We start from the raw sequence: 16596 nt of genomic DNA, 5'->3' as shown, positions 1-16596 counted from the left end.
GGGCATATCAAAACCATATCAGAAAAAACAGGCCCAGGAGCTTATGAATATACCAGACCAATGAATGATGCAACCACTTCACCCGAATTATCTGATGCTAGGGGGAAGGTGATACCCACTCACCCATCATCAGACCATCCAGTGCAAGTGTCATGGTGTCAACAGGGACTCTGTCCCCGGGATTCCAATTCCGCTCAGCAAGATCCCTTTGCTGGAATTGCTGTTCCTGCAGACCCAGTAATCTTGGAAACAGCTCCACACTATGGCAGCCCTCTGCCTGAATAGCTCAGGTTCCTTACTGTGAATATCTTATCTAACCACCTGCAGTGACTCTTTTTGCATCAGCTCTTTCCTTTAGTTAGGCCCCTGCACCCTGCAGCCACTTTAACCCTTTCTTTGCCATTCTGTAACCTCTACATCATTGTGTGAAGTGTAATGTGTGATCTGAGAGTTAATGTTATTAAGACTGGAATAAAAGAGCTTGTGTTTGCCAGTGGCCACAAATACCAAGTGAAAGCAGGAGTACTTGGTGAATTAAAGCTAATGAAATGAACGTATAGCTTGTGACTTTATTGTTACTCACTCAATTCTGACATTGTGGGAAGACACGAATGTCATCCATGTTTCTGATATAGCTCATTCACAGCAAGGTCTTTGTGGTTGTGGGCGGCATGATGAATCCCAGTTGGGAGGCTTCTGGCCCAGCTGACCCTCCTGGCCAAGGGTGGAAGCCTGGCTTATCTCTCCACCTGCCCTGTTCCCTGCCACTTTATCAGGAAGGGTGAAAAGGTACCAGAGCTCAAAACTTCCACCCTCCCCTCCCCGTGGGATCAGATCCAGCTGTGAGGGGGAGCACAGCCAGGAGACCTCTGTTCCTGGGTTTAAAAGGCCCCATACTTCAGTCTTGGCCTCAGTCTGTCTTTCCCAGCTGGCTTCAGCATGAGGGGCCTGCTGATTTTAAGTGTGTTGCTGGGGGCTGTTTTTGGCACTAAGGACTTTGTGGGGTAAAGGTTTGGAGAGGGGAGGGCACCCTGAGGAGCAGTGGGGAGGATTCACTTCCAACCAGTGTGTGGAGGAGGCACACATTGTGCCTCTCTGTGAGAGAGCGCAGCCAGAGAGGACAGACTGGTTCCACCCTGGGGAAGCAGGCTGGTGGGGAACAGGGCTGGGAGGGGTCAGGCCCCTTGGGGAACTCTCCTGAGCCTTGGAGGGAGCTGAGCTCTCAGGAGGAATTTTCAGAAGAATGGGAAGGAAGAGGTCTGGCCAGCTTGTGAGGAGGAAAAGTAGTCTAAACTGGGTTGAGGACAGCAAAGTCTAGAAATTTCCCAAGAAAGCAAGAGAAGATACAAGGGAGGCCAGCCTCTCATTACTGAGATCTCTTGTGCCTCTTCCTATTCAGCCAAGAGGACCCAGGCCCAGCCTGGGGACTCAGACTGCAGCTCTTCCCCAACCTAGGCAGTTGGTGGCCAGGGAAGGGGTTGCCTCAGGTCTCAGTGGATCTCCTGATCTGCCCAGGCACCAGGTGCTCCGAATCTCTACAGCCAGTGAAGCCCAGGTGCAGAAGGTGAAGCAGCTGGAGGACCTGGAGCACTTGCAGGTCAGAGGCAGGGAGAATGTCTCTTTGAGGCCCCAGGAGACCTCCCAGGACAGCAGGGCACACCCCAGACCTTCATCACCCCCTATAGCCACCTGGTACCTGAGCTCTGTCCCTGCCTTCCAGCAAGGAGTCATGGGACTATTCTCTATTAAGAAGCGACTGGCTCCAATACCTCAGTTCCAGATCTTTCTGCCCTTTAGCATTTGGCAAAGTGGATTTCCTTTTCATTCCCTTGGTCTACCTTACTGTCTCAAAGCCTCTCTACTCTGGCCATTTCCTGACCACACCATGCTTTGTCTGTCCCCAGGTTTCTCCTCTTTATCTGCCCCTAGCACCCATGCCCCAGCCCCAGTTATATGGGAGCTTTTGACACCAACACCCACTCCCAGGCTGGCCCTGTCCTAGCTTGCTGTCCTGGTGGTACCTCCAGCCCACTGTGACAGTGTTGGCTCCTGTCTTCCCAGCTGGATTTCTGGAGGCACCCTGCCAGGCCTGGCATCCCCATCGACGTCCGAGTGCCCTTCCCCAGCCTCCAGGCTGTCAAAATCTTCCTGGAGTCCCACGGCATCAGCTATGAGATTATGATCAAGGACGTGCAGCTGCTTCTGGATGAGGAACAGGAGCAGATGGCCACTGTCCAGACCCGGGCCGCGTCTACTGATGCATTTAATTATGCCACCTACCACACCCTGGAGGAGGTGAGGGCATGCTTCCCAATAAATGTCAGGCTTTTCACCATGGCTGGCAGAATGTGCTCCAGAGCCAGGGCTGGCTTGGGTGTGGATAGCCCACCTAAGTCCTTCATGTGACCAGCATGGTCCAGGTCATGGCTCCATCACATTCCAATGGAGAGTCATTGCATTGCATTCTGGGTGCACAACGCCCTTCTTTACCGTCTCAGATCTATGACTTCATAGACCTGCTGGTAGCTGAGCACCCCCAGCTTGTCAGCAAGATCCAGATTGGTAGCAGCTACGAAGATCGTCCCATCTATGTGCTGAAGGTAATGCATGCTCAGATGTAGACACACATGCAAGAACGGGCTCTAACGTATGGGCATGGCTCCCACCGGAAGCCACAGTCTCAGGGGACACACTGCTATACACACTTTCTGTGCAGCTATTCAGGAAGGTCTGAACTTCTACAACACTGGCCTGGGTGTGTGTACACACATACATACACAACTTTAAACTCTGATGACTCAAGTGTTTCCAATCAATATGGAAAGTATCATGGAGACTGAAGAGACCAGATAAAACATTTAGTTGGTGATGTCCCATTGAGAACTATCTGAGCAGCAGAAAAGACTGCGGGCTGGAAGTCAGTTCATTCATCTTTGGCCCCAAGCTTGGAGCAGAAGGTCAAGTACGGTAGGATCTCTGTCCAGCCCCTAGCCCCTTTACCTACTTGAAGAATGGGTAACAGAACCTCCACCTCGGATATACAGACAGCAGGTAGTCTGTGGTCCAAGTGGACTCCCTTTCATGGGAGTGAGATAAGGCCCCAGCCGTGAAGTTGACCCCACTCATTTCCTTGCCTCCTTTCCTTCCAGTTCAGCACTGGAGGTAGCAACCGTCCAGCCATCTGGATTGACACGGGCATCCATTCCCGGGAGTGGGTCACCCAGGCCAGTGGGGTCTGGTTTGCAAAGAAGGTAAGGTTGGGAGGATGAGGAGGGCTCTTACCTGGAGGGGTGCTGTGTCCAAGGTCCACAGAAGCTCTTTCCCATCCATGAACAGGGACCACAGGGGGAGGGTAGGGAAGGTGTCTATTGCTCTAACATGGCAGATACTCTATGTTCTTCCCCTCTGCCCCCCACCAGATCACTGAAGACTATGGCCAGGACCCAACGGTCACTGCCATTCTTGACAACATGGACATCTTCCTGGAGATCATCACTAACCCTGATGGTTTTGCCTACACCCACAGCACGGTATGAGCTGCCTCTTGTTCTCAGAGAAAGCAGGATGTAGCTCTGAGCCTACAGCAATTTACCCCTAATCTCAACCCCCACAGTCAAGGAAGGGGCAAGTAGACCTGTCCTCCTGGATTGGGGATTCTCAACTTGGGACCTATTAACATTTTGGGCAGATGATTCTTTGTTTTGAGGGGGCTGTCCTGTGCAGGTTTTGTATTTAGCAGATCTTGACTTTCTCCCAGTTGATGCCTCCTGGTCATGATAACCAAAAACATCTCCAGACACTACAACATGTTTTGAAGGGAGATCAAAACTGTCCCCAGCTGAGAGCCGCTGCCCCGGCCCTTACCTTCTGGCCCTACTTTTATTTTTATGGTAAATGAAACAATGATGCTCCACATGTGCTGTGGGTTGTCTGATACCTTTTCTTTCCTCAGAATCGCATGTGGCGCAAGACTCGATCCCTCGTACCGGGCTCCAACTGTGTTGGGGTGGACCCCAATAGGAACTGGGACGCTGGCTTTGGGGGTAAGGCTCCCATGTCTTTGGCAGCAGAGACAACCCAGAATGGCTTCTGAGCCTCCATTGGTCTGGTTACCCTACCCCTTTCCTGCCCTGGTATCAGTGGGAAGTGTGTGGGATCTCAGCTCTGCCTCAAAGGGCTCTCAGTGTTAGATCCATGTCTATAGAAAGAAAGTTCCTTCCAGATGGAAATAAGGTCTGAAAGCCCATCTCCAGGGTTTCTAGCTTACCCTCAACTCCTTGGCTATATCACTCTGCCCTAACCTAGCTGGAAAGGGAGGCAGGGCTAAGGGTTATGAGGCCTCTGGCCTTTCCTTAATCTGAGGATGGGGTTGAGCCCCCATGTATCCCTTTCCCCCCAACCCCATACAACTTGTAGCTGCAGAAGTCATAGAAGCCATAACACTTCAGTTAGGAAATGCTAGCTCTACCCTTTGTCATCCCACAGAGAGCGGAGCCAGTGATAACCCCTGCTCGGAGACGTACCGTGGCAAGTCTCCCAACTCTGAAGTGGAGGTCAAGTCCATTGTGGACTTTGTGAAGGGCCACGGGAACATCAAGACCTTCATCTCCATCCATAGCTACTCTCAGCTCCTCCTCTACCCCTATGGCTACACATCACAACCAGCCCCTGACCAGAAAGAGCTGGTAGGTGACGACCCCACTTGTCCTTTGTCCCAAGGGCAGTTATGGGCAGCCTGGGTTTTCACCCATCATAGCTGCCAGAAGGCTGAAAGCCTACAGCATGCTCAGTATCTTTTCCCCCTTGAGCTCCTGATCGTTTGGGAAAATCAGCAGGGTAGACTAGCCTTTCCTTCTGAGAAACTGAGGCACAAAGTGTCATGTTATTTCTTTCACGTGCCAGAGCAAGTCTTTGAACTTGTGGCATGACATCTGGAGCTGTGGTGTGACCCAAGGCAGGGAAGTGCCGGCCAGCCATCCTGCCAGGACAGGCCTGTGATGCTGTCAAACTCCAGGGCTGACCTTCAGGGCCGAACAGGCTCTGTGCTCTCTGTGGGGACATGCTTCTGCTGATGCCTACTCCTGGACCATCCGTTAGCTCCTGGGCTATTCTAGCCCTGACAGGTGGCCCTACTTGCTGTTTTCTCCAGGATCAGGTAGCCAAGTCTGCTGTCAAGGCCCTGGCTTCTCTGTACGGGACCCAGTTCGACTATGGCAGCATCATCACAACAATTTGTAAGTGGCCTCTTCTGGTGGCCCAGGACCAGCATCAGCTGACTCTTTCTGCTCAAGACACCCATATCTGGGAGCCTGGGTGGGGAGAAGGGCCCTTTGTGCCTGACAGCTGGAGGGTGGGCTAGGCCTCTTCCTGACATGAACTCTGCCTTCTTTGACACTTTCAAACATGGATTCCTCTGAGCCTCTTAACCCCTTATCTTAGGGCTAAGTCCAGCCTCATGCATGGATAGGGTGGAGAGTTCTGCTGGGATTTGTAGATCACCAGGAAATTCTGCTTCAAAAACACTTCTGCAGGGCTGGGGGTGTGACTCAAGTGGTAGAGTGCCTATCTAGCAAGCATGGGGCTGAGTTCAAATCCCAGTACCACCAGTAAATCAATCAATCAATAAATAACATGTCTGCAGTGCCCATTAGAGAATACACTCAGTCTTTCCCCCACTTACTTATACTGTACATGTGATGGAAGAACACTGCTACACCAAAATGGAATTCAGCCAGCAAGGGTTTACTGAGCACTCAGGTCCTGTTTGGTGTGCCTGGGATACAGCATGAATAACTTAAGCAAAGATCAGGAAGCTTATGCTTGAGGTTGGGAGAATGACAAGGTGCTTAAATGAGGCAGTGTGTTAGGTGACAGATGTTGGGAAGAAACCTCACACCAGAGCAGGGTAAGGGGAATTGGGAATATCAGGGTAGTAGTTGAATGCCGGGGGCAAGGGGCAGGTGGCAGAAGGGCAGGCCTCATTGACACATAGGAATTTGGGTCAGAATTGTAGGGGGAGCTAAGAGGCTATCTATCTGGGGAACTCTCCTCCAGGCAGAGGAACTTTCTAAGGGAAAGGCTAAATTGTGTGATCTAGCTTGGGGTGTTTTGGGACTAGCCAAGAGATTTTGTGGCTGCCTCAGAGTACTAAAAGGCAGAAGCAGGGTACAGGGACCAGAGTGGGAGGTCCATGCACCCACTTCATCTGCCCAGGTTTGGGGCAGTGAGTGGGTTGCAGTCTTATCTAAGGATGACCTCATTTTGGATCCCAGGCCTTCTTTAAAAACTGTTTTAACCCCAAGTCAAAGGTTTTTGCAATTTTCAATGTCAAGTTAAAATCTAACATCTATGTATAGAAATATCACAATGAAACCCCTTTATATGATTAATTTATGCAAATAAAAAATCTACCATGCAGCCCACCTCCTGCTGTCCAGCCAAGTGAAAGCAGGTTCATTAGGTATTGCTCACTGCAAACCTGGTAAAGTTTCCTCCCAGGGGAGATGGGGCCCTTTGCTTTGATTCTGAATCTTTGCACTCTCCTCTGCAGACCAGAACCCAGGGGCATTGAATCCCAGTTTCCCAAGCAGGGAGCTCTGGCATATTTAGAGGTGTCATCGAGGTGACTGTCGGGTGGGGACAGTTTTAAGACAGGCTTTTGCAATTGCACAGTCTTTCTTGCAACCCCCAGTGAATAAACAGGACAGCTGTTGCTGGTCTCTTTGGCTTAGAGCCATGGGGAATTTCCTGGAAGTCAGGCTACTTGTCACCAGCAGACCCTGGTAAACACAGCCTCCACTAAGCATTGCTCAAAGCTTCGGGCTTTGGGTGGCTAATGGGGCCCATGTCATTTCCCAAGTGAATGTTCTTGCTCTCCTCTGCTTCTGCTGATGCCCCAGATCAAGCCAGTGGCAACACTGTTGACTGGACCTACAATCAGGGCATCAAGTACTCTTTCACCTTCGAGCTCCGGGACACTGGGTTCTATGGCTTCCTGCTGCCTGCCAGGCAGATCATCCCCACCGCTCAGGAGACATGGCTGGCACTTCTGACCATCATGGAGTACACCCTGGAGCACCCCTACTGATCCGGCCCCTTGCATCTTCTTCCTCCTTCTGGCCCCACCCAAGGAATCAAATAAAGTTCAAATGTATAAGGAGCAGAATCTTGGGACTTGTGTGTGGAATGCATGTGGTGTGGCCACCTTTTTCAGCTAGGGCAGAAGTGATTTAGTTCCTGCAGGTCTTGATTGAAATGTGTGGGTGGTTAGACTGGATGACCCCTAAGTTCCCTAGCATTCTAGGGTCCTGTAAAGTTGTATCCAAGAGGTGTCTGTTTTAATTAGACCACCCTGAGCACAAACCACCAGTGAGGTAGGTTTGTTCATATTTCAGTAGCAGGCAGTAGCCACAGCTGCTAACCAAATGCCCAGTACCCCATGGTGGCGAGGAATTCAGTACGCACAATAGTCAAACTGGTTGTATCTATTCATCTATCACAGCAGTAACCAGGAGTATGAAATCTAATCATTCTGGTGGCCACTGCTGTCCCAAACAGATGTAACAGATGTTAAAGCCAAGGAAAACAGATTACAATAAAGCAAAATGTGGTCTCACACTCCAGACTGACATTGGAAAAAAAACAATTGGGTGAAATGCAATCACTCCCTGAAGATAAAGAGCCAACAGGCTGATGGGGACATTTTATTCCTTGTAGGTATCACAAAGGCTTAGCCTTTGGGACAGAATTGCTTCACTTTTCATTGGTTTACATCCTTCCTAGGACCCCGGCTCATCACTTCTGCCCTCTTGTTCCTTCTACCTTCTTCCCATAGCTCCTAAAAGTTGGCTTCCCTACCTTGGCGTGGTGATCTTGAGGCCTGTGACAGTTTTCTTAGTGGCTAGCACCACAATGCGTGGAGCATCCCGCCTTTTTTAAAGCAAGAATGTGCCTTTTGTTTCTTCCATATGTAAACTTGTTTGTATGTAAGCTTGTGACACAAGGTAAAAAAGGTGTTTCTGGCCAGACATTATGGAACATGTCTATAATCCCAGCACCTGTAGACTTAAACAGAAGGATCATGAGTTCAAACCCAGCCTGGGCTACATAGTAGGACCTAGTCTCTAAAAACAAGGTTTCAGTCTTGATGCAGAGATGGCTTGAGGATTTGGTAGCACTCTTCATGTTACCATTGGGAAAACAGTTCTCTTCAATGTGTGCAACAAGAGACTGTAGATAAGCTAAACCCATTTTAACTGCTGAGTTTAGCCAAGTAGGAAGCTGATCACCTTTTAATAAACAATAATAAGAAAAAGAAATTAAGTTAGCATGAGGACATAATTATATCATCTAGATGGTAGAATTGCTTAATTTTAAAATAAACTGCTCTCTCCTTCTAGGAAGCACTTTTTTTGATATCCAATCTCCAATGCCATTGACAATATCTGACATATAGCTGCCCAATAATTAGTTACCCACTGAGTGAACTTTCTCTACTTTTGTTAATGAATTCATAATTTTTATCATCTGTATGTCATTGGCTTGCTGAAGATATCCATGTGTAAGTTACTTTGAATCACCAGATTTGTTTGTAATTTGGAAAGTAAGGCTCTGAGCAAGTAAGTGTCCTAGGAAAGTTGAAAAAGAATGGAGCAATGCACTTAAAATAAAATAATAACATTAACATCACAGTGAATGGAGATGTGGCAGATAATAATTAAACATTTTTTTTAGCCTTAGGGAGAGCTTTAAATTATTTGCAGATACATTTTTACCAATCTAGAGGTAATTTTTTAAAATTTATAAATAAAAATGTAAAGCTAAACGATAACAACTTTAGAGAATATTGCAACTTATATGAAAATGTGTATTATTAACCTTGACGGGCTTAGGGTAGAAGTAAAGTAAGAGAAAGAAAAAGAGTAACATTTCAAAAGAAGAACAGGGAATTCCCAAAAGAAGAAACAGAAAAAGCCAAAAAATATATGAAAGATACTGATCCTCAGTGATTCCTTGTATTAAAGAAAAATAAAGATATTTTCTTTTCATCAGATTGGCAAAGAATAAAAGAATGATGACTCTGTGTTATCAAGGGTAGGAAGAAATAAGGACAAATACTGCTGGTGGGAGGACGTATATGTGCCACCTTCTGCAAATTTGGCAATTTAAATAAAAGATTTAAATGCTTTAATTTTAAATATATTGTCTCTTAGACCCAGAAAATCCACTTTGAAAGAACTCTTTTTCTAAAAATATTTGAAGAAGTTAAAAATATGCATTATGAGATTGGAATAGTAAAAAGTGAAGTACGTATAAAGGAAAAGAACCTAAATACTGATCAGTATGGACACTGATACCACCCATCCACATGATGGAATGTCTTGAAGCCATTAAATTCTGTGTTGACATGGAAAAATGTTCACAGCACACAAAGTAAAGAATTTGCTAAAATCACTGTATTTGGGCTTTGTGTGTGGTACTGGGGATGGAACCCAGTCTTACAGTTGCTAAACATGTACTCTACCACTTGAGCTACATTCCCAGCCCCACTGTGTTCTTAAAATGGGTGAATTTGATGGCATATGATTTATAATCAATATGGTTGTTCTTTTATAAAGTTGGCTACAAAATAGTATGTTGAATATGAATCCTATTTATGTTACACACACACACATACACATCCACCAATAATAATTGACTATCTTGGGTAGTGGTGGTGGACTTGCTATTTATACTTTTCTGAATTTATGAACTTTTTTTTTTTTGGTGGTAGTGGAGTTTGAACTCAGGGTCTTCCACTTGCTAGGCAGGTGCTCTACTGCTAGTGCCATGCCTCCAGCCCCTTGCAATGAACTTTTGTAATCATCTTTAACAGCAGCTAACAAATCATCTGTGTGTAAAGTTACTTAACTTATTCTCAGTATCAACAATGTCAATGGCCATCTTCATCTTTGTTAGATTGTTTTTTATAATTTGTCTAAACCCATACTCTTCTGGTATCTTCCTTCACCAACTTTTCCTGAACACTGCAGACTGTCTTCAGAAAAACTCATACTGCAGACAGCTGGAAGCCTCAGTATTACTACTTGGGCAGGGATGTCTCAGGTCCCCAGCTGGGACTATTCTCTAAGCATTCTGCTATAGCTCCGGTGCAAACTCCCAAGAGGCCCTTCTGCTCACATTCAGATCCCATCACAAACTTGGGAATTGACTATGCCAATACCTAGTCTCCAGGGCCCCTTCAAGATCCTTCTTTTTAAGTAAGCTCATTTTCTTCTGCCTTAGACCTTTACAGGTGGTTCTCAATGTGGCCTGTGGGCCACTGGTGTCCAAAGAGAATCCTCAAATACTCTCTGGAATTAACACTCTGATATGTATGTCTAGCTCACTGGCTTCGGCCTGATGTTGAAACTGAAATGTCACTGAATATGATCCAGATATGACCTCACTGGTCCCTCATCCAATGCAGAGCTATTCATCATCCTGGCCATCGTTTTGCAAAGGCAAGTGGGACTAGGAAGACTTGACAATGTGCAGGGGTTTTGCTTGAAGGCCTGTGCAAACGTCATCCTGTGAACATGCTAAGACCCAGATGCTACCTAGACCAACCATAACCTTCACAGTGGCCAGGCCAACAAGAGATCTGAGAAAAGCACCGAGCACCCATCAAATCTGAGCAACTGTCAAAGGATAATGAATTCTTCCCTGAAGCTTTCAGGATTCGCATTAATTTGGCAACTCAAACTGTGAGCATCATCTAACAGCCCTAGAGACCAAGATTGCCAAGTGTTTATTGCCAAAGTAAAAGGAGAAAATGAAAAGTCCCTGTTTACCCACAGTCATGGTGTCAGCTGCATTTTTAGCGAATGCAGTGGTGGAGGAAGTGCTCTGCTGGCACAGGCTGTAGAAAAGAGGTTTGCCTCCGTTTCCCCATGAAACCTACATCTGTTTCCATTGTCTGTGGCCATTGTCTGGCAATTTGTGTTTCAGTCAAAATCAGAAACATCATCACAAAGGAACGAGATCAGATATAGATCAGATCAACATGAGTTAGTAAATGAATAACTCAACCTATTTGGAAAACAGCCTGTCCCTACCACATCTCCATCTAGTTATATAAAGTTTATAACTTCCCTTCCTTAAGTGGACGTTCACAAGATCTCTGTGATAGACAAAATAAAGCTCAGAAGCCCTGGACAACTGTCTTGAAGACAGGACATTGGAGACGCTGTGAAAATGTGAAAGTTGGTATTTCCAGGAACAAGTGTTTTAGTTCCTGGATTCTCACTTCTTTTTTTTTTTTTTTAATTTTTTAAATTAAAAAGTTTTTCATTATATTTTGTTGTACTGGGGGTACACTGTGACACTTACAAAAGTTCTTACAATGTATCACAGTTGAATTCGCCCCCTCCTCCCACTGCTTTTTGTGCAGGCAGGAGGAGGAAGGCTTCCAGTAAAATCTCAGTGATGAGGAGAGAAGAGAAGCCAATAACCAAGGAAAGTTTGTTCTCATTGGTAAACGAGGGTATCCCTTGCCCAGGGAGCCAGAACATGGCGGAGCCTGCCTCATGTGGGAAGAGAGTGGGATGCTCACAGGAACATGCTCTGCAGTCATCATTCTCAGGCTAGATCCTAGCTTCACATCAACTCAGTGACTCAGGGCAAGATGTCTTCTTTCCACCCACACCTCAGCTTCCTCTTCTGAAACTGGGGTACCTGCCTCATAGGGCTGCTGGGAGAATTAAGAGTCAAAATATACCGCAGAGAATCTAGGAGTGCTACCTAACATGTGTAAGCTCTCCATACGTGTTTTCTGGTATTATCATCCGATTTGAAAGGTGAGAGAAAAATAACCCTCTCTCAGATGGGGCCAGTGGGCCTCCTGTCCTTAATGACTTCTGAAGACCACTGAGGGCCTGGCAGGTAGCAGCCAGGCAGGGTGACAGTAACTCCCCAAACAGCTCTCTGAGCATCTCCCATAGAGGGGGATCCAAAACCCTGTGTACAAATGCAGGATGTACAACTGGATGGAAGATAATGAATTTTCTGGGTCTCCAGAATGCAGGCTAGCACTGAGTGGCACCACAATGGTCGTTACGTTGCCCTTTGGTCTTGACAGATTCAAGTCATTTACTCACAAATACTTATTTAAAGGCTACTGTCACAGAGCTGATGACTTGCACCCTCTGGGAGCTTACTGTCTAAACTTCTAACGGAAGACAGATTGATAATCTTTAAAACACGTGGTCCATCAGCCAATAGCATTTAATAAGTAATTTCTGTTCGTCACACATTTTACTAGGCGCCTTGACGTTACACAGGTAAAGACAATTTGCTTCTAAATTCACAACACAGAGGATCTGCACCAGAGGGTGAGACCATCAGGGGATCTCAGTGTGACAAATACAGTTTTGTAAACACATAAAAAAATCATGAACTGAATCCTGTTCTGTCATAGTTCAACATGAATAAATTTCCACCATTACATTTTCTTATGCTCTGATCAGGGTACCAATCTAAGGATGCCTTTTACAATTTTAATAATTTCCATAAGTCTAGGAAAGTATTGTTACCTAAATGTATTCTGAACACTTTGGAAGCACAGTTTGTCTTATTTATTGCTTTCATCTGAAAAGTACATTTGTTAATTAAAAACTAATTGAACTGCACATAGGTACCCAACATGCCCATGTAATTAAATTGATGAATTATAATCCATGTTTCTGATTTTTTTTTTGGGGGGCGGGAAATATTATGGGACTTAAATCTTTGAAAGAATTGTGGTGAAAATAAACGCACATTAAAGACCATTCTGGAAGTGGTGAAGGATTATCTTTGGGGTAAGCAAGAAGGTTGTTGTGGAGTTAAAACCAGGGGGACCGAAATTAGTTACCCCCCCTAAAAATGTCAGGTAACACAAAAGACAGAATCTAGAACCAATAAACAACATGGCAGAAACTAAAAGCAACCAAGAAAAACCACCAACGTATTTCTTCCAGCCCAGGATTCTGACTTCACTTATATTCCCCAGGGAATTAGAAAAGAGAAGGTTTTTGTTTTGTTCTGTTTGCTTAGTGAGTAGCTAAAAGTCTTAAGAATTTCTGTATAATCTAAAAAGCACAAGGAAAAAAATCTGAGCAACTAATGAACAATATTTATTCTCTTTTAATTCCAATTTACACCAAGTCCAATATGGTTGTGCTGGCTTTCTACTACAGGTAAAAAATGAAAATTACTTTTAGGGCTTTCAAATCAGTCTATGGTATTTAATAGATTAAATCTGTGTTTTTGAATGAGTACTATAGCATTCTCTTCCCTTCTTCCATCTCTTCCTCTCTCCCTTTTTGTCTCTCTTCTTCCCTCCCTTCCTTGTTTTCTTCCACCCTCTATTCTTCTCTTTCTTAAATACAAACTTCCTCTTTGAGGCATTTAACCTATTACTAAATTTTGGCCAACACAGTTGCTGGGTGTAGCTACAAAGCACCTTCTTTCTCAAAGGTTGTAAATTCCTAGGCAAGATCAGCTTGGTCAGTCCCTAAAACACTGGCAAGAAAGCCACTTGAACATTTTACAATCTGTTCAAAGTGGCCATCAATGTCTTCCTGAGCCAGGAAAGAAACCCAGGTCTTCTGACTAGAGAGCTCAAGTCTCTTGCTCTCATTGGAACGATTTCCTGACTCATTTATACACAGAATACACGTCTTTCTGGGAGATACAGCAAAAGGAGGTAATCTTTCAAATCACACCAGTCTCCTGGGATTCCCCAAATCATCTTGACAGAGAGGAAGAGAGAAGTTGGCAGGTTCAGCGCATTAATAGCAAACGACAAATTAGTAACTATGTTCTTTAATCTTCAACATTCATAATTGCACAAAGTATCACTGATCATTTAAATAATACATGTCAAATAATCTAATGAAGAAACTAGTAAAGTAGAACGTTAAAAGGAATACCTCTAGCATGTGAAAAAACGTCTGAGAGTAATGCTTAACACATACAATGCAGAATCAGAACCGGTTTTATGAAATAGTTTAATCTTTACCAACAGGGCAAAGTACTATGGAGAAACACACAGAAATACATTCATTCTGCTAATGTGTCCGGTAAACACACAGCAATCTGAAAGCTTGGCTGAAATGGCTTTCCACACTATCTACAACAGTTTCTAACACTAGTATCTGTGGGGAACGATCCTTTACTTTCAAAGTACATTGGGTGGGGAGGTCTAATCTCCTGACTAGCCAGCTTTAAAATGGCATAACAAGAACTTTGTTTCATAGAAAAACACTTTTCCTTAAAAACATATACACATCAAAGATGGCTGAAAATCCTGTCTATACTAGGGGAAAGCTGAGTGTGAAAAATTTGCATTTTTCTATCTATGTTGTAAAGAAAATAAAAGCCAGAGCATTTTGGCATTAGTGAAAGGCTGAACTAAGTTCTCAGGCAATAAATTTATGGGGAAACATGACAGGCTCCTCATTAAAGCTATGTGTATGTTGGCTGAATTTTATACAAGATTCTTGAATCTTGTGGAAAATTGGGCACGGCTTGACATCTGAACAATGTCCCTGGTTTGTTTGATTTCTAAAGCATCGGAAAATGTTGCACTTTGGAAATCAAGTAGAGAAGAATAAACACATTCTGAAACAGAGCTGGGCTGAATCTGAGTTATTTTTCCATATGTCTCCATGCGATATTTATTACGTTTATTTCTCTTACAAACACAGCCCTCATGCTAGAAATACTGTGGTGCTTTTTTTCTCTTTTTGGTGGCAAGAAAATAGTACTGTTAAGGCAAGTCTCACAGAGCAGCGACAGCCACCTAAGGATGGGCAATTTTCAGTGGGCTTTTCAAAGCTGGTTGCCATGACAAAGAGCACAATTTATTCCTTAGTCCCTTATCACAGCTACGATCACAGGCCATAAAAATTAACAAGGCTCTTTTCCTTTTCGTATGATTTCAGAGTTCATCCTTACCTGAGATCTTTTGTTCCCCCAATTAAACAGAACGTCAGTCATCTAGCAATTCAATTAATGCTGATTCAAAATTCCGGCCAAAACCAGAATCTATAATCACAACCTCCTAATCACAGCTCAGTCATGAGCATGAAAGGTAAGCAGGAAATTGCACTAATTACTCAATTAGACTAATACTGTATTTTTAAGCAAGGGCTTAAGAGGTTGTCAGCCCTGACAAAGGACTCTAGAGTCCTCCTCACCTTGTGCGGTCCCCAGGTGCCTGAGCAAAGCTCACATTTTTAAGTGGCCATGATTTCTACCCATCTGACATGGATGAACTTGAGTTGGGCAATGGAAATTTACAACAGTGATACCAACCATTGAGGGAGAGCTGTGGTGGGCTTCTAGGGACTCTCAGCACAGGCCTGTACCATGGCCAGGGTATCCTGTGTGATGCCTTCCTCCCAGTGTGATGACAGCTAACCACCCCCTTTCTGGCCCCAGGAAACCATTTAATGAGGAGAGCACTCAGTAAGTGCAGAGCTTCTCTACTAAACTGTAAAACTGAGCCAGGCTCACAGGACAGGCCTCCTAACTCAACAGAGCCTGCAGCATGCTGGGCGGAGCGCCTCAGCTAGCACCTGCGCCTGGTGTGGGGCCTGTGGCTGCAGAACAGGATCATCCACACCCCAGGGGACAGAGGCCCACGCCAAGCCCACCTGGACAATCTTCCAGGAAATCAATAGTAAGCGAAAAAACCTGGTTGGATAGAACACACCAGCAGATGTGACAAAAGTATTTACAAAACACTGGGTATAGACCAAACAAGCCGGACCTTATTGTTTTTTTTGGAAAGGGGGAGACAGGGGATTATTTTTTTCCTATTCAGTCTCAAAAGACTTACATATACTGTAAACACAGGGAGGACACTAGAGCCTGTCACGCTTCTGGTTTTTGCGGTCATCTGTCAAAATCCTTCCGGAGCTGGCTGAAGGGAGAGGAGATGGATGGAGACAGGGAAGGAAAAGGGCCTATCCCACCTCACCATTTTTCTTCTACAGCACTTTCTGAAAATGACCAACTTGGGAACTGCTTGGGGGCCCGAAAGGAGGGGAAACATTTATTTGACTAAGCAAGACAAAGTCTACTTCCAGGGTTTGCCTTGTGGGTGGCCACTGCTGAGTGCACGGGGGTTCAAGTGGCCGCCAGGGGCCCCGGCGGGTAGGTTCTGACCACTGCGGGCAACAGGCACCTTGGAGTCTCTTCCGCAGAAGTTACTTTGGATCAGTCGGCCTGAAGGGAACAAGAAAGAGGAACAGAGCTGCGAGAACAATTCCAGGGATGATCCCTCAAGTATACTTTTAAGCTAATGAAGCCCTAGTCTACAACCACTTTTAAGCTAATGAAGCCCTATGCAGCATCGACTTTGAGACAATGATGACCTACTCCTCATCCTTGAGATCAGCTTGAAGTTGGGAAGGGGGTAGGAATGGAGGGAAACCCAGATAGCTTTTTTTTTTCTTCTTCATTAACCTCCACAAATCCAGATAGTCTTTCACTCCTTCCTTGGTAGGAGGGGTGCAGCATGAGGAGCAATTAGAAGAGGGAGAAAAGAAACCAGGGGGTCAAAGGTAA

At 45.3% G+C, this 16596-nt stretch overlaps 2 protein-coding genes across 7 annotated transcripts in view; one reads left to right on the top strand and one right to left on the bottom strand.

Annotated features, from left to right (window-relative positions):
• The first annotated feature begins 939 nt into the window (after nucleotides 1-939).
• On the top strand, nucleotides 940-7151 carry Cpa1 (carboxypeptidase A1). The gene is made up of 10 exons (XM_020183805.2): nucleotides 940-1004; nucleotides 1516-1597; nucleotides 2062-2295; nucleotides 2499-2600; nucleotides 3150-3251; nucleotides 3420-3530; nucleotides 3953-4043; nucleotides 4486-4685; nucleotides 5150-5234; nucleotides 6900-7151. Exons 1-10 carry the CDS (start codon nucleotides 940-942, stop codon nucleotides 7085-7087), a joined length of 1260 nt encoding a protein of 419 aa, XP_020039394.2. The 3' UTR covers nucleotides 7088-7151.
• A 6678-nt stretch (nucleotides 7152-13829) lies between these two features.
• Cep41 (centrosomal protein 41) overlaps nucleotides 13830-16596 on the bottom strand; it is a 43199-nt gene continuing 40432 nt past the window's right edge. For all 6 annotated transcript variants that reach the window (XM_074063016.1, XM_074063050.1, XM_074063019.1 and 3 more), the window contains one exon: nucleotides 13830-16254. In XM_074063016.1, coding sequence (XP_073919117.1) covers nucleotides 16106-16254 — 149 coding nt within the window. In that variant the 3' untranslated portion in view covers nucleotides 13830-16105. The remainder of the gene's footprint in view (nucleotides 16255-16596) is intronic.

Source organism: Castor canadensis, chromosome 2 (assembly GCF_047511655.1).
Source record: "Castor canadensis chromosome 2, mCasCan1.hap1v2, whole genome shotgun sequence".
Taxonomy (NCBI): domain Eukaryota; kingdom Metazoa; phylum Chordata; class Mammalia; order Rodentia; family Castoridae; genus Castor; species Castor canadensis.
This window is presented reverse-complemented; position numbering and strand designations above follow the sequence as displayed.